The sequence below is a fragment of the Dendrobates tinctorius genome, unplaced genomic scaffold (assembly GCF_039654945.1).
Source record: "Dendrobates tinctorius isolate UK_male_01 unplaced genomic scaffold, ASM3965494v1 ptg000008l, whole genome shotgun sequence".
NCBI lineage: Eukaryota > Metazoa > Chordata > Amphibia > Anura > Dendrobatidae > Dendrobates > Dendrobates tinctorius.
The window spans coordinates 72,068,548-72,093,297 of NW_027361676.1; the positions used below are offsets into that span (position 1 = coordinate 72,068,548).

General features: G+C 46.1%; 1 protein-coding gene across 2 annotated transcripts in view; it reads right to left on the minus strand.

Annotated features, from left to right (window-relative positions):
- LOC141092403 (EF-hand calcium-binding domain-containing protein 6-like) overlaps nt 1-24,750 on the minus strand; it is a 266,005-nt gene that overhangs the window by 215,646 nt on the left and 25,609 nt on the right. Inside the window, exon 3 of one of the 2 annotated variants that reach the window (XM_073578531.1) lies at nt 2,391-2,500. In XM_073578531.1, coding sequence (XP_073434632.1) covers nt 2,391-2,500 — 110 coding nt within the window. Of the gene's footprint in view, nt 1-1,171; nt 1,449-2,390; nt 2,501-24,750 lie in introns of those variants that run through there. The other variant, XM_073578540.1, reaches the window with a different exon arrangement.

Sequence of the window (24,750 nt, forward strand, 5' to 3'; positions counted from 1 at the left end):
GAAATTGTTCCAGAAAATGAAACATATCTCCCACAACATTATTGCAATTACACGTTTTGTTATACACGTTTACTTCCTTTGTGTGTATTGGAACAACACAAAAAAAATACAAAAGGCATGTTGAACTTAATTTCACATGAAACCCCAAAAATGGACCAGACAAAATTGTTGGCTCCCTCAACGTAATATTTGTTTGCACACCCTTTGGAATAAATACCTGCAATCAATCGCTTTTTATAACCATCGACAAGCTTCTTACACCTCTCAACTGGAGTTTTAGACCACTCTTCTTTTGCAGACTTCTCCAAGTCTCTCATACTTGAAGGGTGCCTTCTCCCAATAGCAATTTTTCAAGGGTGCCAACACTTTCGGCCATGACTGTAGTCCACTCCACAAAGGAGTAAAGTTTTCCATAGTCAGAAGGGATAGGGCTGAAAAACGGCCCTCTTAAATTACTGTTTCCTTTATGCGGGAACCAGTGCCATGGGACTTCCATCCCACAAACTTTGTCTATCTCACCCCTTGCAATAAGGAACGGTATTGCCAAAACTGAGAGTAGCCCAATACTTCTAGCTTTTTTGCCACAATGAGCCAATTGTGTTTTCCATAAATAGTAAGTGGAGGAAACTCTAGCTACCATGAGAGGCCGAAATATGCTTACAGTTTACAAGGAGACAAAACTTCCCCTCACATGTAAAATAGTAAACGTATCTTACTCTGTGAAGTGCATCCACTGTGCCTTTAAGACATACAGTAATCAGATATTTGCAGTTACTGAGATTTTTTTTTTAGTAAAGAAGTGTTAGGTTTGCAGGGTCAGGGGTGTATGCAGAGGCTTCAATTGTACTAAACACCATGAGTGCCCCAACACCTGCATCCCGACCATCTTTATAGCAGTGCCCCTGGGTGTCGTAGTCTCTGTCTTTAAGTGCAACTTCCCGCTATTGGCAATATTCCTGGCCATGAGGGATGTGTTTAGGGGTCCAACACGCCAATCCAGTTACCATGACACTATCACCTGCCAGTGGAGCTACATATGCCAGCTGGCACCACTGCAATATCTGGAACTTCCCCATGGTAGAAGATAAAAAATTTGGGACATGCACACACTGTTACTGCAGGAGAAAGAATGTAAGGGGGTGAAGCACAAGAAGAACTAGAAAGGCTTTACCTCCTCTGCTCCGTGTCCGGAACCATATAGCTGCGCAGTGGGGTTGCCAGGGGGAAGACTGTTGGACCTGGACCCACTGCATCATGGGCCTGTGAGTAACAGTGGGGAAGAGGAAGTTGTGCTGGACAGGAAGGGGTGCAGGCAGAGGGCAGGCAGACAGAGCATGCTGAGAGCAGAGCAGCTTGGGCAGGAGAGAGAACAGGAAGCAGCTGCATGCAGGGGAGGAAAGGGCCAGAGAGATAAGACAGGAGGACGTGACATACAGACTGCTGCCAGTGAGTACGTTGAAGCGAAGCCCCCACTGATTAGGGGAAGACGTCCTCCTGACCCTGCAGAGATGGAGACCTGCGCATGCTACCCTGGTGCCCGCAGTGACAGGTCAGAGCCCCTGATTCCAGCAGAGAGATTTAACAAGAGACTGAGAATTGTTCAAGCAGAAAGGCTTAACAAAAGACTGTTAGTTTGTGAGTGGAGACTCAGAGCAGGGGAGACCCAGACATTTCCAGTGTCCCCCCTGCCTTCCACCTTAACCCTGGAGATCCCGGTTATCATCTAATAGAGACTACAGCGTACACAGTGACTAAATGGACTACAAGTGCTGCTTCTGACGGCACCAACGTTGGAGAAGACAACCCTGCAAGCAAGATTTCTTCAGACTGATAAGTTTCACGTATACCCTTTAATTACCATTATCTGCCTTGACAGTTTGATAACTTTGCCTAATTTTCATAACCGTTATTTCATTGTTCCTTTGCCAGTTTAACCCCCACTGCTTCCTCCCTGCGAGGAGGTTTAGATCCTTGTAACTAAAACCCTTTAACTTTTGGTCTGTCTCTGTTCCGCGGTGAAATACCCAGTACCTGCACGTTGTTACAAGCACAGCACTTTCTGATCCATGATTTTTTTGATAAGCGATCCAGAAAAAAATAAAGTCAAGTTGACAGCCCTCTGTCACACATGCAGCGAGGGGATCAGTTTACACACAGAGGTGTCCCTAAGCATTATAGTAAGCACTGGAGGCAGAGTCTTTGGAAGATCGCTGTCCGGGTGTCCCGCCCAATAGATCTTAACACCTCAATCACATATAAGAAAAATTTAGATTTTTCGGCAATAAGTTATCAGCTTCTTCAACTTTCTAGGACTTGAATGCACATTAGAAATGTTGATCCTTCTTACAGATTCACTTCAACTGCAGTGAAAAAGCATATTGGCATTTTACCTCATCCACTTCAAGTCTGAGCTGAGTTCCAGGCCGAGAAACAAAAGTAGACGTGCTGGTTGCAGTGCTCACTCTACTTTCAATACGACTCCCGATATCGGCCCTTTGACCTGTGTATAGAAAAAAAAATGTCAGCTCAGGACAATGTATTGTTAGGAAAATCAGCTGTTGTGTTCATGCTTCATCCATGTACCAGATTCTGCAGGATATTCTAAATACTAAATATTCTGAGGCAGAACAAGTACCATTGCACATTGTGGGACATTGGTCCCACCAGAGGACTTGATTCTGAGGGCCCGCCTTTCACTTACACAAAACCATTGCAGTATCATTAAAGAGGTTTTTCAGGGTTAACTTAAGTCAGACACTCTATCTCATGGTCAGTGTTGAATTTAGCCACCGCAGTACCGAAGAATCCTCCAGTAGGCCCTGGCCTCTCTTTCAGGGTCTTCCATAGCGGTAGAACTAGCTGCTATTTCCAAACAGTATCTGGCTTTCACCTGCTCAGCATCTGGTGTTCAATGGTATTTACGATAACCGATAGCTCTCACCTACACCATTCAACTTGTGCTTCTAAAGGTACTGTCACACTAAGCGATATCGCTAGCAATATCGCTATAACTTGTGACGTTATAGCGATATTGCTAGGGACATCGCTGTGTCTGATACTTACCTACGACCCGCTCCCCCGCTGGTTATCGCTGATCGCGCGAGAACGTCCAGGACCGCTTCTCGTCGTCAGCTTCCTGCGGCGCTTCCTGTGGAGAGACGAGCGACAAGTGTGGAGCCGGGCGGGAGGACGCAGGATCGCCTAGTGTGAAAGGTAAGTAGCGACCCCCGTCCCCAGCGATGTCGCTGGTGAGATCTGCCTGTGTGGCAGCTCACTAGCGACCACTTAGCGATGTACCAGCGATCCTGACTGCGTCATATCGCTGGCCGGGATCGCTGGTACATCGCTAAGTGTGACAGTACCTTTAGACCTTTAGTATCTTTAGACTGGACGCATCTGATGTGATGAAGTCTACAGATTGCACCAGCATTGCTGAGCCTCAGACCACATGCCGGAGATTGAATCAGCACGCTGTGGGAACATGGCTAGGTAAGTAGGGTTTCTTTAATTATTTATAAGTCATTACTTGTACGTGAGATGTTGGGCCCCATAACTGTATATAGGGAAGCTGCAGGGGTCCCATATCGTATACATGGTAGCTGGGGGAGCCCCATACTGTATATAGGGGAGCTGTGTTGCCCAATATTGTATATCGGGAAGCTATGGAGACTCATAATGTATATAGGGGAGCTGTATGGACCATCAGACTGTATATAGTATAAGCAGTGTAAGGGATAAACGGCATATAGGAGAGCTGTAAGGGCATGCACTTTTTATAGGAAAGCTAAATATGTATAATTTTTCCTATATTTTTTCCTATAGCCCCTTCATCACTGGGCTTTTTTTGTTTTTTTTTTATTCTTCTATTGACATAACTGAATGGGCTGTTTTTGTGGAATGAGCTATAGTATTGGATAATACCCAGGGCTGGCGTTAGGGGCAGGTAGACCATGCAGTCGCATAGGGCCCCGGCTCTTCCAGGTGCCACAGACAGCTGCTATGGGGCCCCTGAGTAGGAGGGCCCCACCGCGGTGCGCATTCAACTTACCCAGTAGAAAGCAGTGATGGAGGAGAGTGTCATGTGACGCTCCCTCTCCCATCTCTCCCCCACTGCCTCTGATTCACCAGTGTGTGCCAGCAGTGGAGCTGCATTGTACTGTGTGGAGGTGTGTTGCACTATACTGTTTGTGTTTTTGGGGGCAATTTAAACTGTGTGGGGGGGCTGCAATATACTGTGTGTGTGGGGCTGCATTATACTCTGGGGCTGCAATATACTGTGTGTGGGGGACTGAATTATACTCTCAGGGTGCTGCATTATATTCTTAGGGGGCTGCATTATACTCTGAAGGGGCTGCATTATACTGTGTGGGGGGCTGCATTATAATGTGTGTGAGGGGGCTGCACTATACTGTGAGGGGCTTTTTCATTCTCTGGGGGCTGCATTATACTGTGTGGGGGGCTGTATTATACTTTGTGTGGGGCTGCATTATACTCTATGGGGGCTGCTTTATACTCTGGAGGCTGCATTATACTCTGAGAGTGGTACATTATACTCTGAGGGGGCTGCATTATGTTCTATGAGAGGACTACATTATACTATGAGTGGGGCTGCAGTATACTCTGAGGGGGGCTGCAGTATACTCTGAGGGGGGCTGCAGTATACTCTGAGGGGGGCTGCAGTATACTCTGAGGGGGCTGCATTATACTCTATCAAGGACCATGGGGCGTGCATTTTACTAAATGTACTATATGGGGCCTGCATTATACCATATCGAGGACTACCTGCACCAATCATTCTTTCTCAGCTGGAGTAAGGGTAGGTGCACAAAGTCAGTAAATGTTGCAGGTTGGACGCTGTGTACTTGTGCAGCACCCAGATGTTTTTCACCCATACAATATGCTGGAAACGGTGAATCCGTGTGGTTCAATGAACACATTTGCTGCATCCAAAGCACTGCCAATTACTGAACGTGTTCACCTACCCTAAAGAGGTCGGGAAACAAGCATCGAACAACTTCAATATTGTTGATCACCCTCGTTTAACGGCCTGAAATCAACGCTTGTAAATACAACATAAATGGTTCTGTGTGATGGTGCAATACGTGAGCATTTGGGGCCCCACTTTAAACTTTTGCCCAGGGCCCCACTTTGTCTAAAACCAGCCCTGATAATACCATATAATGCATATAAAGCAGGAAAAACATTTCAAGCCTGATGAAATTGTGGAGTGAAAATGAACGGGCCTTGCTCTAGGATAGCTTGATTAGAGTGCTATCAAATATATGTAAGGTTATACTTTGAAATGTTAATCCATTGACAGCTTTGTAATAATGCATTCCCAGTTTGCTCATCTCACATAGATCTACTTCACAAAAATTAACCCGCTCATTATACTGTAGAGAGGTTCCCCCCCCCTTTTTTATTCTTCCTTTTTTTTTCCTGCTTTCTCTCTCTCCCTTGTTTTTCTTGTTCTATTATTTCTACTCTTCTTTATCATGTTTCCTGGTATGCTGTCTATAATCTCTGGCTCTCCATAGGTAAATATAGATGTTAAGATGTTTTAGTTGTTTTTCTGATTTACATTAAGGTTCGCACCCTCTTCCCTTGATAAAGGTTGAGGGACTTGGCTGAGAGGCTTATTTATAGCTCCGCTTCGACTACTAGTTTGTTCCCTTATTTAATAAGTTTAACAGATACGGAGGACTTCCTAAATACCTTAAATGCAATTGGAACAATAGTGGAGTCCTGTATCCGGCTACAGATGGTTTTGCTACAAAAAGTTGTGGACTATTGAGTGAAATCGTGAAAATACTCTATCAGGACTCTTATTATAATTCTATAGTTGCTCACTTCCTCTAAGTTGACAGAGCTAAGGAAATTGAAAAGTTGCGCTGTCTGTATGCCTATAACGTGTAATGTTCTCTACGGTTTATGACTGTATGATTGTTCCTTTTTTATGTTTAATAAACAATGATTGAACAGTAATGCATTCCCAGGTAATTAATGTCCTGATTCATATGCAAATTAATTGAAAGTGAAAGTGCTCTGGGCATAACTGAGCACTTTCCAGAATGTAACAATCGCGACCAGACCCTTGGGTGAGGACGGCTCAATCGGGGCCAATCCTATTTTCTACTAGTGGTGCGTTCTCGGACGTGCATCCAATTGAAAACTATTGTGGCAGAGAGACACCAGTACTAAGGTGTAGTCCACAAAGTGCCTAAATCCATACAAATGCCTTGCTACACCACACGTCCACTGAGTCCTCAGTCCTACCAGTCTCTATTACACGGAGTTGTATTATACTGTCTTCCTCCTATCGGTACGGACTTCCTCCTATCTCAACCTTTCTCTTGACCTCCCAGATTCTTACATTACCCTACAGACAGCAGCTGACAATCAGTAAGTTCAATTATTTTCTGCAGAGCTGTTCATGTGATGTCAAAGCTGCAGGCTATAACAGACTCAGTGCTGGACCTGGGGAGGGTGTGCAAAGCAGGTATGAATTTTTTTTTACAAATTGTAGCAGGGGGAAACCCAAGTAATAAAACAATCTTAAATACAGATATAGATACTGTAGAAAGATAGATGATAGAAATATGTCAGTGAGATATCTAATCAGTGCTTTGAGTATTTTTGTGTACATGCATATAGCTAATAAATAATTTAAACAAAAATTGTCGTGAGACCCCCTTATTTTTAATACCCATCTGAGGGAAAGCAGACAGCTGGGGACTGGTGTTATTATTCTGGGAAGGGGCCAATATCAATGAAGCTTCCCAGGCTATTAATATCAGCTCACAGCTGTCTGCGTAGCCTTTACTGGTAATTAAAATAGAGGCACCCCAAAAAAAATTGATGTGGGGTCCCCGCTATTTTTAACCCCTTAATGACCTTGAACGTATCCATACATCCAGGCTGTATGCACTTAAAGACCTTGGACGTATGGATACATCATGATGATTTTGTGTGCACCAAAGCTGTACACGCGATTGCCGCTGGGTGTTCAGTTGACAAAACTTGCTGCCAGGAGCGGTGCCAGCACTGCTCCTGGCAATTTAACCGTATAAGTACTGCGATCATTTTCAATTGCAGCATTTAGAAGGCAGGCAGAGGGAGGGAGTATATCCGCTACATCATCGTGAGGGGCCGGTCATTACAATGGTGACTCAATGTCGTCATGATGACATCCGGGTCACCAAGCACTAACAAGTTAGTTAAATCATGCACACTGCATGATCTAACTAACTTGTGTTAGTGCAGCACTGACAGTTATGAAGCACAGCAATGTTACAGCACTGTAATGCTTTATGACTGCAATTAGAGTGCTTAAAATGAAAGTAAAGAAAGTAAAAAAGTTTAACATTTTTTAATATATTTTTTTTTTTAAAAATCACAAAATTATTAAAAAAAATAAAAATATATTGTATCCATAAATAAATATTTTTTATGAAAAAAGTACACCTACAGCTCTGGCACAAATTAAGAGACCACTGCAAAATTTTCAGTTTGTCTGATTTTTCTCTTTATAGGTATATTTTTGAGTAAAATGTAAATTGCTATTTTATTCTATAAACTACTGACAACATGTCTTCGAATTTCCAAGCAATACATTTTGTATTTATTTTCAGAAAATGTGAAATGGTCAAAATAACATAAAAAAGCAGTGCTTGCAGACGTCAAATAATGCTAAGAACACAGGAAGAGTTCTGAAATCAATATTTTGTGGAATAACCATGATTTTTAATCACAGCTTTCATGCGTCTTGGCATGCTTTCCACCAGTCTTTCACACTGCTTTTGGGTGGACCTTATGCCACTCCTGGTACAAAAATTTAAGCATTTCTTTGTTTGATGCCTTGTGACTATCCATCTTCCTCTTGATTACATTCCAGAGGTTTTCAATGGGGTTCGGGTCTGGAGATTGGGCTGGCCATGACAGGGATTTGATGTGTTGGTCCTTCATCCACACATTGATTGACCTATCTGTGTGGCATGGCACATTGTCCTGCTGTAAAAACCAGTCCTCAGAGTTGGGGAACATTGCCTGAGCAGAAGGAATCAACTGTTTTTTCAGGATAACCTTGTATGCGAATTGATTCATACGTCCTTCGCAAAGATAAACCTGCTCAATTACAGACTTGCTGAAGCATCCCCAGATCGTCACCGATCCTCCACCAAATTTCACAGTGGGTGCAAGATACTTAGGCTTTTACACCTCTCCAGCTCTCCGTCTAACCATTAGATGACCAGGAGTTGGGCAAACGTGAAAATTAGACTCATCAGAGAATAATACCTTACTTCCGTCCTCTATGGTCCAATCCTTATGGTCTTTGGCAAACTTCAGCCTGGCTCTCCTTTGCCCTTTGCTTCTAATTGATGAAAGGCTTTTTTCTACCTTTACATGACTTGAACCCTGCCTCTAGGAACCTGTTACAAACTGTTCTTGCCGGATAACAGTGACATTCGAATAAGATGATGGTCATCCCGGTCAGTGGAGAGTCGTTTTCGCCCTCTGCCGGACTATAGCTTTGCTGTCCCCAATGTCAGCTGCTTGACCTTGTTGTAATGGACTGCCGTCTTAGAAATTTTAAGGATGGAGGCAACATGATGCTCACTGTATTCCTCTGTTAGTAAAGCCAGAATAGAGCCCTTCTTTTCCTCACTCAAGACCTTTCTTTTCAACTTCTTTGGCATGGTTAAAAGTCTTTTACTGTGTGACAGCAGCCAAACATAAAAAAAACATAAATCTTGTATCACCGTAATCGCACCAACCTGAAGAAGAAAGTTGACTAGTCACATACTGCACAAGGAACAGCGTAAAAAATAAATAAAACCAATTCTTCACCTGCTGTTGATTTTTTCATTCTGCTGCCCAAAGATCACAGTAAGGCTTGGCTCACATTTTTCCTGCGCTCTGTGCTGAGCCCTTATATCTCTCCAGGTTTCCGTGTAAATCTCTGAAGTATGTGATTCACACAGAACCTCTGGCAGAAGATTACCTATAATGAGGCAGATATAGGCACTGTGGATGCCGTCTGGACTATGATCAGGAGGCATGCGTCTTTTTATGCGTGCATAAAAGTGCTGATGGCCACAGTTTGCACGCCTCTCTCATGGCAAGGTAAACTGCATGAGAATCTGGACAGTTCCTAAACATATTAGACTTGTATGTGCACTAAAACAGTGTTATATTGTGGGAAATTTTGGCAGAAAATCAGGCTTTTACTCTGATTTTGTGTATAATAACACATAGACTTTAAAATATATTAAATTATATAATCTACAAAGCTAGGTAAAGTCAAAATGGAAATTAAGTGTTGTGTAAGTGAGTATTGTGCTTCTGTAACTGAAGAAGAGGTAAAAGTGGTTCCTTGGTCTAAAGACTCTTGTAACTCACTATGTAATCAGAGTAATAATGAACCATCTCCATTACCAACAAAAAGAATAAAGCAAGTGAGCAAAGCAAGCTGTAACCCACATTGAACAAACTTATACATGGTTAATTGAGCAACAAGTTAACCTTGTAACTTGACATGAAATGAAGGCAAAGTTACCAAGAACAAAAGAAAGGATGGCAAAGTGAGTGTTCGGTTTTTACTATCACTTGTCTGCTATGACATATGGAAGGTAATGACATCAAGTAACAACTGCTAGTAGGAGAAGGGGGCCTAAGTCATGAAGTGTTAGGACAAAGGAAGGGACAGGTTTAGGGAGATAAGTTAATTGGACTGACTCTTTACATCGTCATACATTTTCAGTGAACATCCTCTATTTTAACAGATGGAAATATAGAAAATAAAGTGAAAATTTGATGATTTGATGACTTTGCTTCATGAATAAGTCATTGTAAGATGTCAAATTTCTGTCATATTGTCTTCTGTAGAATTCCAACTGGCAGAAATAGACAGAAAAGGGCCCCTGTACAAGAACAATATACAGTTGTGATTATGATTTAAATAGAGAAAGCACAGTAATTTGACAATAAATGGCTTCGCTTCACCCAAACACTAACCATGAGTACAGAAAAAGTTTTGGTGTTATCAGTCATATTCTCTGAAAAAAAGGCCAAGAAAGTAAAAATTCTGCCGGGGTATGTAAACTTTTGAGCACAACTATATTTACCCTATGCAGTCCAACATCTCATCATAATGCACAATTACAGCTGCTTTGGACGTGGAAACGGGCCTCCTAACCTCTTGGGCCCCTGTGCGGCTGCACAGGTTGCACCAATGATATGTCCGCCCCTGATCCAAGTGGTAAAAAGAAGAACTCTTCAGAATTGAAAACTGTGATGCGGTAGGGGGAACACATTTTCTTTAAGCATTTATAGAAATATTACAGTAAAAATAAAACTTTCCAATGTAATTATAGGCCAGTCCCTTACCGCTGTAGCCAGTTTTGGGGATCCTGGACCAGGTCAAATTTTTCAAATCATATATATGTCATATTGTGTGATAATAACTATCAAACGCTCTTTCTAATTCCAGTGATTCTGAGACTTTTATACACATTATACTTTATGTTAGTTGTAAATTAAAGTTGACAGAATTTACGTTTATTTCTGAAAATATCTGCAGTTTGACAAACCTTTTGAAAAACTATAAATTTTTAAAATATTTTTTTGCCATTAAAACAGATTGTCAAATGTAGTTAAGAAATAACATTTACCACATGTCCTTTTCTTTTACCATGTAAGTATGTTAGAAGGGTTAAATCATGTTTAGCAGAAATTTTTCAACAAAATTTACAAAACCTATACTTTTACTGACTTTTCACTTTTTGAAGTGACGTTCAAGGGCCCATATGTAAAAGAAGTGATCCAATTGTAAAAACTGCTCCTCATAAAGAATTAATTGCCTCATTAGGGAAGTTTACTTAAATTCTTGTGAAGAACCTCAAGAATTCACAAATTTAAAGAATAAAATGAAAAATGACAGTAATTTTATCCTATTTTTTTACATTTTCATTGAGGGTAACAGGAGAAAATAAACCACACTATTTGTAACGCAATTTCTCCTGAGTAGAGATGAGTTAACTACAGTTCAGGGTTCGTACTGGACACCTAGTGTATGGTGCTCAAATCCAAACATGGTGTCATGCTGCAGCAATGCAGATAAATGCAGAGTAATGCAAACTCCACTAGATGGCAGCAGAGTGGAGAGGGCTGGAACCATGCTCAGAGCAGACCAACAGCACTGCAGTGAGGCTACAACCAGGTGGCAGCAGAATAGTCAGACAAGCCGGGTCAATACCAGAGAGTAGCGTAGTACCAAGGGGAATCCCAGACACAGAATGTCACAAAGTGACTGGCCCTGTGTGACACGACCCAACAAGCGGTCGGTCACTAAACGACAAAAACAAGGGAACACCGGGGACACAATTACAACGGTGGGCCCTGCAATAGGGAACGGGGAAAGGGACACCTCCTGCACTCTCCTGAGGTTGTGCCCTTGTCTATCCTGATGTCCCAATACGGCTTCTTTCAAACCGTCGCCGAGCAGGATACCTCAGCCCTCACTTGCCCTGCACCTATCCCTCAGAAGGGAATTGGCAAGTGCAGACACTGGTCCCACCGCTGCAGTAATACAACACCAAGGGAAAAAATAACCGACAAGGAAAAGCAAACACTTATCATTCTCTGCTGCAATGCACCGAACAGCAGAGTAAGGCTCCCAATAACAGAATTCGGCTGAATCACCACTGCACCAGCAAGCTCCTCTCTTCAGCATGATTGCTTTCCAAAAGGACCTGTAAAACCAACAGTCAGCTGATGCACCAGATGACCTTTTAAAAGAATGTGGGAGTGGTCACCACCTGCATCAGCAAACAGACCAGCCATGTAATTACACCAGCGGCCACCAGGGGGAAAACTGATATTAACCCCCGATGGCCTGAAAGGAAAAAAGTTTATATGTGAGAAGCCAGATCTGACACAGATCCAAGAATGGATCATGACAGTACCCCCCCTTACAATGAGGGGCCTCTGGACCCTCAACACCACACCTCACCAGAAAACCACCTATGGTGAGGACACCTAGATCCACCAGCGTTCACCTCGGCAATAACCTGACTCTCAGATTTATGGCAAAGGTGGACAGGTGCAGGTGACACCGTATGCTACGGAGGCACCACAAATCTTCAGAGCACCGACCTGGGGAAGGAGTTGTGTATGGGCATTACTGGGGGTAACTCCAGCTGGTAAATCCCCGGGCCGAGAATGGCAGACACTACACACAGCCCGATCACCCGAGAACTCCAGACCCCAGCAGCACACTTCCACCGTATGTTTTTGGTGGACACCCATACATACTCGTTCTCACACAGGTCTGGACCTGAACGTTTATTGCCAGCCACACATTTGCCACAAGACGGTGAACTCTTCAAGGAACTGACAACAGAGGCTTCCCCCTGTGTCACCACACTCACACCCCCACAATTCTTCGAGGGAACCACCACCCTCCTTTCACCCCTCCTCCTATGAGGACTCCGCCTCTCAGAGTTCACTAATGGTGAGGGTTGAGACTTGCCCCTACTCCCTGGCAGCACCTCTGCTGCCCCCACTGGAGAAGAAGGGGACAGTTGTAGAATGACAGCAGAGACAGTAGCCCCTGGGCAGCAATGCTCACATGACTGATCCCAGCTGACTACTTCCCTAGACCACCAATCTATGACCGGGTTGTGTCTTTTCAACCAAGGGAGGCCTAAAACAATGGATGTTGGCATTCCCCCAAGACGTAGCATGACAGGGACTCTACATGATGAGTCCCTATACGCAGATGTATATTATCCACGACTTAGGTCAACCTCCCCTGGCTAAGTGGGACAGAGTCAATGGCCTGGACGCTTAGGGGTTTTGCTAGCATCCTACACCTCAGGCCATGGGTCTGGACAAAGTGAGCATCCACCAGATTGACTCCTGCTCCACTGTCCACAAGCACCGGTATACCCTCAGTTACCCAGCCACCCACCACTTCTGCTGACAAGGTACACTGAGGAGACAAAATGGAGGAAATATACACTCCCTGGTTGCCTCCCTCCACACGACCAGGGGAATGTGACTTCTTAGGTGGTACAGAAGTTTTGGCACGAGCTGGGTAGACCCTGATAAAATGACCAGTCTGCCCACAGTGAAAACATACCCCCACACCACGATGAACCGCAGGCAACACTGTTTGAGAAACAACTCCTCCCACCTGCGTGGGCTCGTCCGACTGCACCAGTGTGTCCTCTTCCCTAGCCAGGACTACAGGGGGCATATTTGCCAAAGTCACAAAAAACTCATCCACTGACCGTAGACATAATGAATCGTCCGGCAGGGAGAAGGCTCAGGATTGGGGATCACTCCCTGATGAACAAGGGCGGGGCCTGAAGTGTAGCTTACATGCCTCCTGAAAAACCAAAAAATTATCTCTCCCTCCAGAAAACCAGTCTGGGAGAGATAACTTGGGTTCTGGTTGAGACTGCACCTGAGCTGAGGCCCCGAACCCCACCAACTGCTGCAGCTGCTGCGCCACCACACCAACGCAACACCCCACGCTCCTCAGTGAGGGTCTGAAGCAGTTGGACAAAGACCTGTATTTGGGCCATGGCTCAACAGAAAAAATGGGGTGGTTGGTTATAATGTCACGAAGTGACTGGCCCTGTGTGACACAACCCAACAAGCGGCCAGTCACTAAACAACAAAAAAGGAATGTGGGAGTGGTCACCACCTGCATCAGCAGACCAGCCATGCAATTACACCAGCAGCCACCGGAGAAAAACTGATATCAACCCCCGATGGCCTGAAAGGAATAAAGTTTGTATGTGAGAAGCCAGATCTGACACAGATCCAAAAATGGATCATGACACAGGAGCGCAAAAAGGTCAGTACTGCTCCATAGCAGAAGGAAGGGACAGAATCTGGTCAGAGCCAAACACACAGGGACACACAGAGTCGGGACGGGTAGGAGAGGGGTACACAGACACAAAGTCAGCTAAACACAGCAGGACAAATCAGGGTCTCACCAAAGCAAGCTACACACAACATAGGCAGGAAATATAACTGGCACTGCCTGCAAGCTGCAGCGCAGAGAAATTGCAGACCTGACATCGGAACGAGGCAGAGAAAGTTAACCCCTGAATGACCGGGAAAGGAAAGACCAGACCCAAAACCTGGTCGGGATCATGACATATGGCTTCTCACGGAAGTCCATTTTCAAGTTCGGATTCTGAATAAAGTTTGTTGAAAGGCTACAGCACAGCTGAGGGGGATATAGAGGATACAGACAATACACTTCCCAACAAAGACAACTTGTTGTTGCCTCTGGGCAGCCTGGCACACATGAGTGAATACATTCTGCAGTGCCTGCTCAACAACTGCCGAGTTGCCCGGATTGTTAACAGTGCTGATTACTGAGTGGCCACCCTGCTGGATCTCCACTACAAGGACAACAGGCCATCCTTACGTCTGTTACTGGAGCGTGATTGGAAAATGCGGGAATACAAGCTCATGCTGGTAGATGCACTTCTGACAACATTCCCACCTGACAGCGGGGGCTCAGTGGAAGCAAAAGGCAGAAGAGGAAGTTGACAACGCAGCTGGGGTATGGGCACCACTTAGGAAGGGAGGGTTAGTGTGATGCCTAAGGGAGGCAAGCTACCTAGAATGGACCCACTGAACTGTGGAAACAACCATCCCCTGAGCGAGCTGGACCTAGTGGGACTGACCCCTATACAGGGACCGTCAGGGGCAAGCCCGGGGGACTCTAGCACTACGGCAACCGATACCGTGAGGGGCAGCTCATAGGAGGTAAAGGGTATGACAGGATAGCAGAATTGGCATCCTAGAGGAGACAGGAAAACGTAGGTGGACTGGGGTACTGGAGATGAAGAAGAAGAGGACTTAAGGGCTAGGACGTGGTCCAGCAGGAGAGGAGCAGAGTATGAGGGCCTCACACGGCGACAGAGACAGGCAATGGAGTCAGGCTCTGTGGGCAGAACAAAAACAAACAGGGTAATCATAGCGCATAGGCAGCGCAGTGCAGTGCACAGGTAGCAAAACGGTAAAAAGTTATTAGCAGGGAAGCCATGAAATAATCAGGTGCCTCTTCCAAGAGGAGGCAGCCTGATATACCCAGTACTTAACCCCATAGGCTGTATGGGGCTTCCAAGTCAGGGCACGTCAGACCTACAAGAAGCAAGTGATGCGCCACCCATGTCCTATGCTGTCCAGGAAGCGTACGCAGGTGCCGGAATCTCCCTGCCGCCGCCCCCGAGACCGGAAATGCACGCTGGTTTCCAAGGTAAACATCGGGTATCCAGGAGTCGCGCTGCTCCTGGATACCCAATGTTTATAATAATGTAATAAATTTTATTTCTATAGCGCCGACATATTCCGCAGCACTTTACATTTCAGAGGGGATTTGTACTGGGTCCCCCTCCCAGGGCCGTGGGGTACTCGGTACCGGGCCGGTGTCATCGGGATGTGTCACAGCAGCTGTGACCCGGTCCATGGCCCCGGGCGCCCAAGCAAATGGCGGGGAACGGAAATGGTGGAATGTAGTTAATGGAATAGTTCGTGACGCCACCTGTGGAGTTCGGCAAGGGAGGTGTTAAGCCGACGCTGCAGACAGATCCTCCGGGACAGATGGTGTGGTGCAGCAATGATGTTATAGCCCTCCACAGGCAGGGCTGTTGTCCCAGGGCAGGATAGGGGAAGAGACACTTAGATGGTGTAGTGTTTGGCGCAGGGGATGTAGCAGTGCCAGGCGGACGGACGCAGGAAGGAATGGAGGACACCAGGGCATGTAGTGCCAAAGCTTTACTCACAGTCTGTAGTGCCCGCTTCTGTGTCGTGTCCTCCAGGTCAGGGACTCAGTCAACCTCCAGGCAAGATGGAATGCTCCCTTCCAACACTCCGCCAACTTATGTGCCTTTTCTGAACATCTCCTCTATAGCGCCTTTAAGTGTGAAGGTCTCCTAGTACTGAGTTACACTGGAGTTCCTCCTGACAGATGTTCCCAAGAACTCTATTTGTACGGCAGACAGCTGTAGCCTGCTTTGGGGACTCTCTACTCCTGAGTCCCGGCTCTCTATTCAAATTGCTGTTGTGCCCCCAAGCCTTAGATGGGAGTAGTGCATTTACAGCCCACTACTCCACCGGTGTCTGCTGAAGAACCATTAGTGTCCATACAACCTTGGGGACCGGGCCCCGGCCTTGCGCTTAGAACTTCTAGGCAGGGCTCTTCCTCTAACCCACGTCCTCTGTGTTCCCTTTCACTCGTACGTTCTGCACTTGTCTTTCCCTCCTATGGAAGCTCAGGCTTCGGTTCAATGTCTTTCTCCTTTCCTTTCCCGTGCCAGCTGGCTCAGATCACTGAGGCAGCTGCAGCACTCCTTCCTCCATCCCTCTTCCAGGGATCCCCACTCCTCACCGAGTGGCTTCCTCTCTCCGACTCCCCGTCTGACTGACCTCTCAATCCTAAAACCTTCCCGCTCTTTTATGTGTATTCTCAACTCCACCCACCTCCCAGCACGTATAGTGTTCCAAGCAGGGAACCACCAAAGGTGCTCTGCTTCTCTCTAAGCATGGAGCCGCAATGTAGTTTTGCTGAACTACTCTATTGTGTGGGGTGCGAGTGTTGGAGCGTGGTCAGGAGCCTCCAACTTACCTGGATGGTTGGGCACCACACCTTAGGAGAAGGTGCAATACATCTGTGGCGACTGAGCCTCAGGGGCGCCACAGTACAGACAATAGACATTACAGCATAACAATAATCACATAGATTATAACAAATACCAAGAGGAATGAGGGCCCTGCTCGCAAGCTTACAATCTATGAGGAAAAAGGGGAGACACGAAAGGTGGGTGTAACAATTGCACTGATTGTTTGGACCAGCCATAATGTTAAGTGTGTAACAGTACAGACACAGAGGGCTAATGGATGCATAAAGCATGTGGGAACATGATGCGGGGAACCTGGTTATTGTAAACTTTTGACTGTGCCACACAGGGATAGATTAGGTTAATGTGTTGAGGCAGTAGGCCAGTCTGAATAAATGCGTTTTCAGGGCACGCTTAAACTTGTGGGGATTGGGGACTAATCGTATTGACCTGGGAAGTGCATTCCAAAGAATTGGCGCAGCACGTGTAAAGTCTTGGAGACAGGAGTGGGAGGTTCTGATTAATGTTTACATTAGTAACCAGCGTCCGGCGTCACTGATCCTGATCGCTGGGGCTGTCTTGTGTCAGCTCACCAGCGATCAGCCTAACGATGTCCCAGCGATCCCATCATGTGGGATCGTTGGTGGGATCGCTGGGACATCGTTATGTATAACTGGGGATAAAGGCCATTATTTGGCCATGAATTGCTATGGCAAACATCAAGACCACACAAACAAGATCTCCGGGTGCCTATGGGGTAAATGAGGGAGGCCCCACACTCTTTTAATTATCTAGATGCTGTAGTCATTATTGAGAGTAGCAATTGAGGGGTTAAACAACTATAGTCGACACCAGCACTGATCGTGGCTGATGCAGCAAGTTGTCAGCTATAGTGTACAGCTGCTGAATTGTCACCTGTATGGGGATGCTAGTCTCATATATTGCAGGTCAGTAAAAATACATATTGGAGGGCACTAAGGGGTTAACATACATAGGTATAGTACATGAAGAGTGAAACAAGAAAACCAGTGTACCAAACCACAACAAAATCAATAGAGATGCACAAAAGATAATACAGGAATTGTGCATCTGTTAGAAGCGATCGGAATCAAACCTGCATATACCAGGACAATGAACTGCTAGGGCTCATTCCCACTTGCGATGAAATCGGAATAGTGCAATCCGATAAAAATCGTAATGAATTCAGTCCAATGTTATTCTATGATTGTGTCTTCATCTGCGTTTTTTTTTCCAGTTCGGATTGGATCACGATCAGACTGGAAAAAAATTGCTGCATGCTGCGATTGTAATCAGTATTTGGATTTCTTCCCGCAATAGAAGTCAATGGGTGCGAGAAAAAAAAAAAGGTGTACAGTAAAATCACACTGACAGGTTTATTATAGAATAGATATGTACACATAGAATACATATACTGTATATAGATGTCCGTGACACACATATACAGTATATATGTATTTATATTGCGTAGAGAGATAGAAGAAAAGCCGGTTATTCACTTGTCGGCTTCTGTAAAATCACTGCAGGAGCCGACAAGATAGAAGAGATATATTACATACAGTACATACAAATTGAATAGGTAGATATATAGATGTCAGTGACAAATACAATTAGTACAGTGTATGCAAATTATTGGACATGTATATAATTAATAAAAGATTATTTTTCTGAAAAAATGGCATGGGCTCCCGTGCAATTTTCATAATCAGCAGAGGGTAAGCCGATGAATGGGGGCCAATGTTAACAGCCTGGGAAGGGGATAATACCCATGGAGTTTCCCAAGCTATTAATATCAGCTCACAGCTGTATACTTAGCCTTTACTGGCTATTAAAATGGGAGACCCCAAAAAAATGACGAGAGGACCCCCTATAATTAATAGTCAGCAAAGGCTATGCAGACAGCTGTGGGCTAATATTAATAGCCTAGGAAGTGGCCATGGATAGTGGCCCCCCTAACTAAACACATCAGCTCTCAGCCGCTCCAGAAAAGGCGCATCTATAAGATGTGCCAATTCTGGCACTTAGCCTTGCTCTTCTCACTTGCCCTGTAGTGGTGGCAAGTGGGGTAATAATTTGGGGGTTGATATCACCTTTGTGACATCAAGCCCCAAAGCTAGTAACGGAGAGGCATCAATAAGACGCCCCTATTACTAACCCCATAGTCAAATTGTAAAGAAAGCACAGACACCCACAAAAAAATCCTTTAACTCAAATAAAGACACAGACTCCTCTAATATTCTTAATTAAACCATACTTACGACCTCACCTAATTCCAGTGAAGCCCTCAGTCTCCTGTAATAAAAGTAAAATAATAAACCAACAATATACCATACCTGTCCGTCATTGTGTCTCACGTAGTAATCTACAGTATATCTGGAGGATACACAGTTTTCAACTTGGACGGTGCAAAGATGTGACCGCCCCAACTGAAAACAACTGGCGAAAGAGAAGATGCTGTGAGCGCAGCCTCAGTAACTAGCGGAGACGTCACTAAAGCTGCGCTCCCTCACAGCCTGAACTGCGGTGACCTGTGGACCGTGGGAAAATGCCAGTGGTGAAGTGACCGCAGTTCATGCTCAGTGTCTTCACAGCAGATCACTGCTTCACAGCAGAAAACTTGTCAGGTTGTTTTTATTTTGTTTTGCTACATCACATTCTTTTAATGTGTTTTTCATTTTTTATGGTGGTCACTATTGGGATTAAATAGTGTGACCGTTTTATAGTTCTAAAGTATCTATTTTTTTTGTTTACATTTGCTTTCACATAATTATTTTTATGGCGTTTGCTTTGGGGATTTTTTTTCAACTTTTTTTTTACGTTTAAAAAAAAAATCATAATATATGTTGTATTTGCTAATCCATAGATATATGGTACTTAGTCCACCGTATATATGCTGACAGGTTATTCTTACGTTACTTTAGCAGATACCGATTTAATAAAAAATACCTCTTGAGATGACAACCCAAAACTGCATTGCAAAATTGTCTTCTAAGGCTATGCGCACACGTTGCGGATTCTGCTGCGGATCCGCAGCGTTTTTGGCCCTGCGGGTCCGCAGCAGATTCTGTTGTACAGAACCATTGTTAGCAATGGAAAATAAAAACCGCAGTGCAGACGGTGCAGAATTTTCCGCGCGGATTTGCTGCGGTTTCAAAACCGCAGCATGTCAATTCTTGTGCTGATTCCGCAGCGGTTTAGCACCTGATCAATGACAGGTGTCAAACCACAGGGGAAAACCGCAGGCTAAACCGTAGAAAATCTGCAGATAAACCGCAGGTATTTTGACCTGCGGATTTACCTGCGGATTTTCATAAATCCGAGCGGAGAAATCCGCAGCACCTTCCGCTACGTATGCACATAGCCTAAGAAGTGGTCCTCTCAAAGAAGATGTAATAGGCAGTACATTGTGGAACTGAAAATCTGTAGTGGATACAGGCATGGTCTCCCTAAAGAAGTCATCTTTTGGAGAAATTTCACAGAATTTTGTTGCTGTGCAATCTTTATAATTGACATGTATTTCTCCAGGCAAATTTTGTCACGTAACCAGAGCATTTATCCAGCACCGATTCTAAAATAAGCATCCAGCGGCCTGTTTTTCATAGGAGAATGTTTTGTGCTTGCATATTGTACATGCTGAAATTCAATATAGGCTCATTGACCCCTGACCTAGGAAAATGTCACGCTTCTTTCATACTATGCATGTAAAATTCTCTTCTGCGCTAACAGTTGGGTCTATTTTTCGAGTGCTACAAAGCCATAAAAAGATGACAACAGTCCAAAATACACACGTGGTGCCTCTCGTTTAATGACAGAAAAACCCACAATGGTTTCAGAAATAACTTGAATCTGACAAAAGTAATAATAAATCAAAAATCTATGAAAATGAACAAATGAAAGTCAGACATTGCTTTTCAACCATGCTTCTGTGGGAAGAAGGACCCCCACCGAGTGTCCGGGCCGGAACCAATGGGACCGTCATCCAAGTTCCGGGGAAGACTGTTTCCGGGGAGCCGTGATAAGGGTCGGACTGCTGAGACTGACAGGTGGGTTGGGGGAGGAGCCGATATAAAAGGGGCAGAGAACGCTGGTCACAGTGAGTCAGCAGAACGGAAGAGAAGGAGCAGGAGACCGTGGGAGCGCCTGGGAGCCAGAGCGACTAACGGGAGCCAGAGCGACTATCAGAAGCCAGAGAGGAGGACAGAGGCAGGAGAGAGACTCACTTAAGACTGCAGGGAGACGGTGCAGAGCCAATCGTCAGAGTACCGCCGCCTCGCTCCAGCCGCGGTCGTTGCCGCCTCACTCCAGCCCGCGGCCTGCCCGCAGCCACCCGCGGCCGTTGCCGCCTCGCTCCAGCCCGTGGCTGTGGCCAACCCGCTGCGGCCCGCAGCCACTCCGCTCCCGAACGAGGCTGCGGCTTGTTCTTTGCCGTCTGCGGCCGCCATTACCTCGCTCCAGTCCGTGGCAAGAGCCGGGCCGTCACCCGCCGAGGACCGATTAGTGCAGCCGCAGACTGCGGCGGTGGCCTACCAACCGCCACCCAGCCCCGCCGCTGCTCGCCCCTGTCCGGGGACTTGCGGCCTTGACTCTCCCACTCCCAGGCGGTGTCCCGCTGCTGCTGCTGGGGGACCCTCCACCAAAGAACTCTTCTGGAGCCTGTTGTGCCCCCACTTCACCTGGGCGTCGGAACGACCGAAGACTACGCCAGATCCTCAGCAGCTGGGCCCAGCGGCTGCTACGCCGAAGCACCACTGTCCAGAATGCCGAGGGACGTCAGGACGGATAAGTGACACTATATAACTAAGGACCCGTAGTCGGCCATACCGCGGCCCTATAGTGACCGGCCGTTGCCGGAGTAGTCGTGTTCTCTTACATCAGTGTTTGTTTGTATTGAATCCCTGCGAGGACAATTCCTGTTATTTGTTTGGTTGCTTAGACTAGCCCTACCAGTATTCATCTATAAAAGTTATTGCCTAAAGGTACAACTGTCTCGCGTCTCGTCACTGCATCCCGCTTACCTGTCATGACCACACTTCAGCAGAACTTTTTAAAAAAATAAAACTCATGAAATAGGTCTGGATAGAAAATAAGGTACCCAAGAAAATAATGTGACAAAAGGGACATTTTAAATCAAGGTGTGTCCACTAATTAGTGTAACAACCCTGTCGGCATCACTGCATGGCCTCCCATCCCCCACCTACCTTACTCACTACTCTGGGCCATGCTGTGAGTTCTGTCTGCTACCGGCTCTATGCTGTATGTCTCTTGCCTCATGCCTGCTCTCTGCATACTTCCTGGCTGTGTACATAGGGGGGCTGCGCCGGTACTCTCTGGTTCTAATAGAATCAGTGTGCACCTGCCTATGGTGTGCCCAGCCAATTACCAAGAGGCCTCTAGTATTTAGGGCAGCTCCACCCAGTGAAAGCTGCCTGAGCAACGCCTTTACTCAGTCAGTGTCTTGCTGCTGAGTTGCCAGGTCCTGTCCTGTCTCTGCCTGCTCTGGGGGCATCATACCTAGATCTTTTTCTGTGTGCTTTGTGTCATGTTTTCCACCCACCAGGAAGCAAAATATCCTGGTCTCTGTATCCCTGTCTCTGTGCCTTGTGCATTTCTCGTTCCGCCCACCAGGAGGCAGAATATCCTGGTCTGTGTCCATGTTCCTGTGCACTGACTCATACCTTGTCTGAACACTGTCCTATACCTGTGTCTGTTCTTTCCCAGTCTGTGACCTTTCCGTCCCTGCTCTGTGTACCCTTGTCTTTACTCCCTCTGTCTTACGGCTACTGCAGCTCCGCTCTTGCTGCTGCACAACCTCTTGCTGCAGCTTCTCTCCGTATACCTTGCGGTTCCGCCTTGCTTCGCTCTAGCTGCTGCAGAACCTCTTGCTGCAGCTTCGCTCCGCATACCTTGCGGTTCCGCCTTGCTTCGCTCTTGCTGCTGCAGAACCTCTTGCTGCAGCTCCTCTCCGCATACCTGCGGTTGCGCTCTGCTCTCCTTCTCTGTGGCACCTGCTGCTGTAGAACTTCTTGCTGCAAACTGCAGTTTCTCTCCTCATACCTGCGGTTCCGCTCTGCTCTCCTTTTCTGTGGTACCTGCTGCTGCAGAACCTCTTGCTGCAAACTGCAGCTCCTCTCCGCAGCCTTGCAGTTCTATCCTGCTCCGCTCCTTGCGGTTCCACCCTTCTCCATTCTTTGCAGTTAGTCTCTGCTCTGCAACCCTGCGGTTCTACTCTGTTTCCGTTCTATATTCTGTGGATCCTTGTCCTACCCATCTGCACTGGTTCCTGAACCAGTTCCTGCATCTTCTGTGTGAACAGTTCTCTACCTGTTCCTTCACACCATTCATAACTGTCTATGTTCTGTCTTTCCCGAACCAGTTCCTGCATCTCCAGTGTGAACAGCCCCTACCTGTTCATATATCCTACTCGTCCCAGTCCGTGTCTCTGTCCTGTCACTACCGAGTCAATTCCTGCCTGCCAGTGCCTCAGCCGTGCCCGCCTGCCTGCCAGTGCCTCAGCCGTGCCCGCCTGCCTGCCTATGCCTCAGCCGTGCCCGCCTGCCTGCCAGTGTCTTAGCTGTGCCCGCCTACCTGCCAGTGTCTCAAGCCGTGCCTGCTAGAGTACCCGTCGTATCAGTTTGTACTAGCCCGCTCCTGCTCGTAGTATCCAGTTCCTCAGTGGGATCAGCAGCCACAGCCAGACACCACCCTGGAGTGGCACCTTGCAGCTACCTGCCGCACAAGTCTGACCTCACCATCAGAGGCTCCAGTGAACACCAAGGTAGCTGCTTAGTTACGCTCCTTCCAGGGTAGTCTGGTTTGTGGTCCAATGGGGCCACACTCCCCACGCTCGCGCTAACCATTCGGGGCACGAGCGTTACAATTAGCATCACAGGTGTCTACAATCTTGGAATCAGTGAGTGGGCCTGTATAGAGGGCTACAGATACTCACTGTGATGTTTGGTGACATGGTGTGTATCACACTAAACATGGACCAGAGGAAGCGGAGGAAAGAGTTGTCTCAGGAGATTAGAAAAAAAAATAATAGACAAACATGTTAAAGGTAAAAGTTATAAGACCATCTCCAAGCAATTTGATATTCCCATGACTACAGTTGCACATGTTATTCAGAAAGTCTGACATGCCAAGGTGAGAAGACTTTTAAGCCTTGCAATGCTCCTCTGGGAAATATGCAAATTGTCTCTTCAGAGAGGAAGAGGACTAGAACTCAAGTGCCACCTATTGGAAGTAGCATTCCTGAAAGTCAATATCGAACCTTTATCGAACCTTGCTTTTTGACTTAGGATAATAGCCAAAACAATTGAGATTTTGTTTTTGTTTTTTTATCCTAAGTCATATGGCAAGGCTCGTTAGAGGGTCGATATTGACTTTTATGGAACTTGTCAGCTTGGCAATGCTGTGCAAACTATGGACAGAATGTTAAAGGACAGGAGGAGTTGAGCAGATTGAGTGGCTTACATGATTGTACCTGTTGTGTCCATAACCTTCTATAAAATAAACAAAAACTTAGGAACACTATGATGGATTTTTATATTCAGAGTTATGGGCCACTATATTTAGTGCTACTTTTATGGTCTAAACTAAGTGTGTGAAACTTATAGGGTAATAATGCTTAGACATTACCTCAAGGAATCCTGTGAGCATGGGCAGACATACCGCATGTGAAGCATGTGTGGCTGCACCGGGGCCCGGAGGTCGAGAGGGCCCCTGTAGGGCAACTAATAATGAGGGCTATTTGGCCTGTTTATCCGGCCCCAAGGCTCCGGGGGGCCCCTGGCCAGATTTCCCTCATGTGTGTTGGGCAAGGAGTGATCACTCCTGCTTCGCTGCCTACAAGAGAAAATAGCAGCGGAGTGGGGCTTCCTTCTCTGACACAGCGTGGCTGGATGACGTCATCATTCAGGGTTTCTGTGCCAGAGGGAGGAAGCTGTCGGGACAGTGATGCTGTGGCTGCGAAGAGCTTCCGGAGTGGTGAGTTGTGCTGTGAGTGTATTCGTATGTGTGTGTGTAAGTGTGTTTAGAGATGAGTGGTTGTGTGTGTGCGTGCATGTGTAGCGCTGTGGGGGGATGTGCA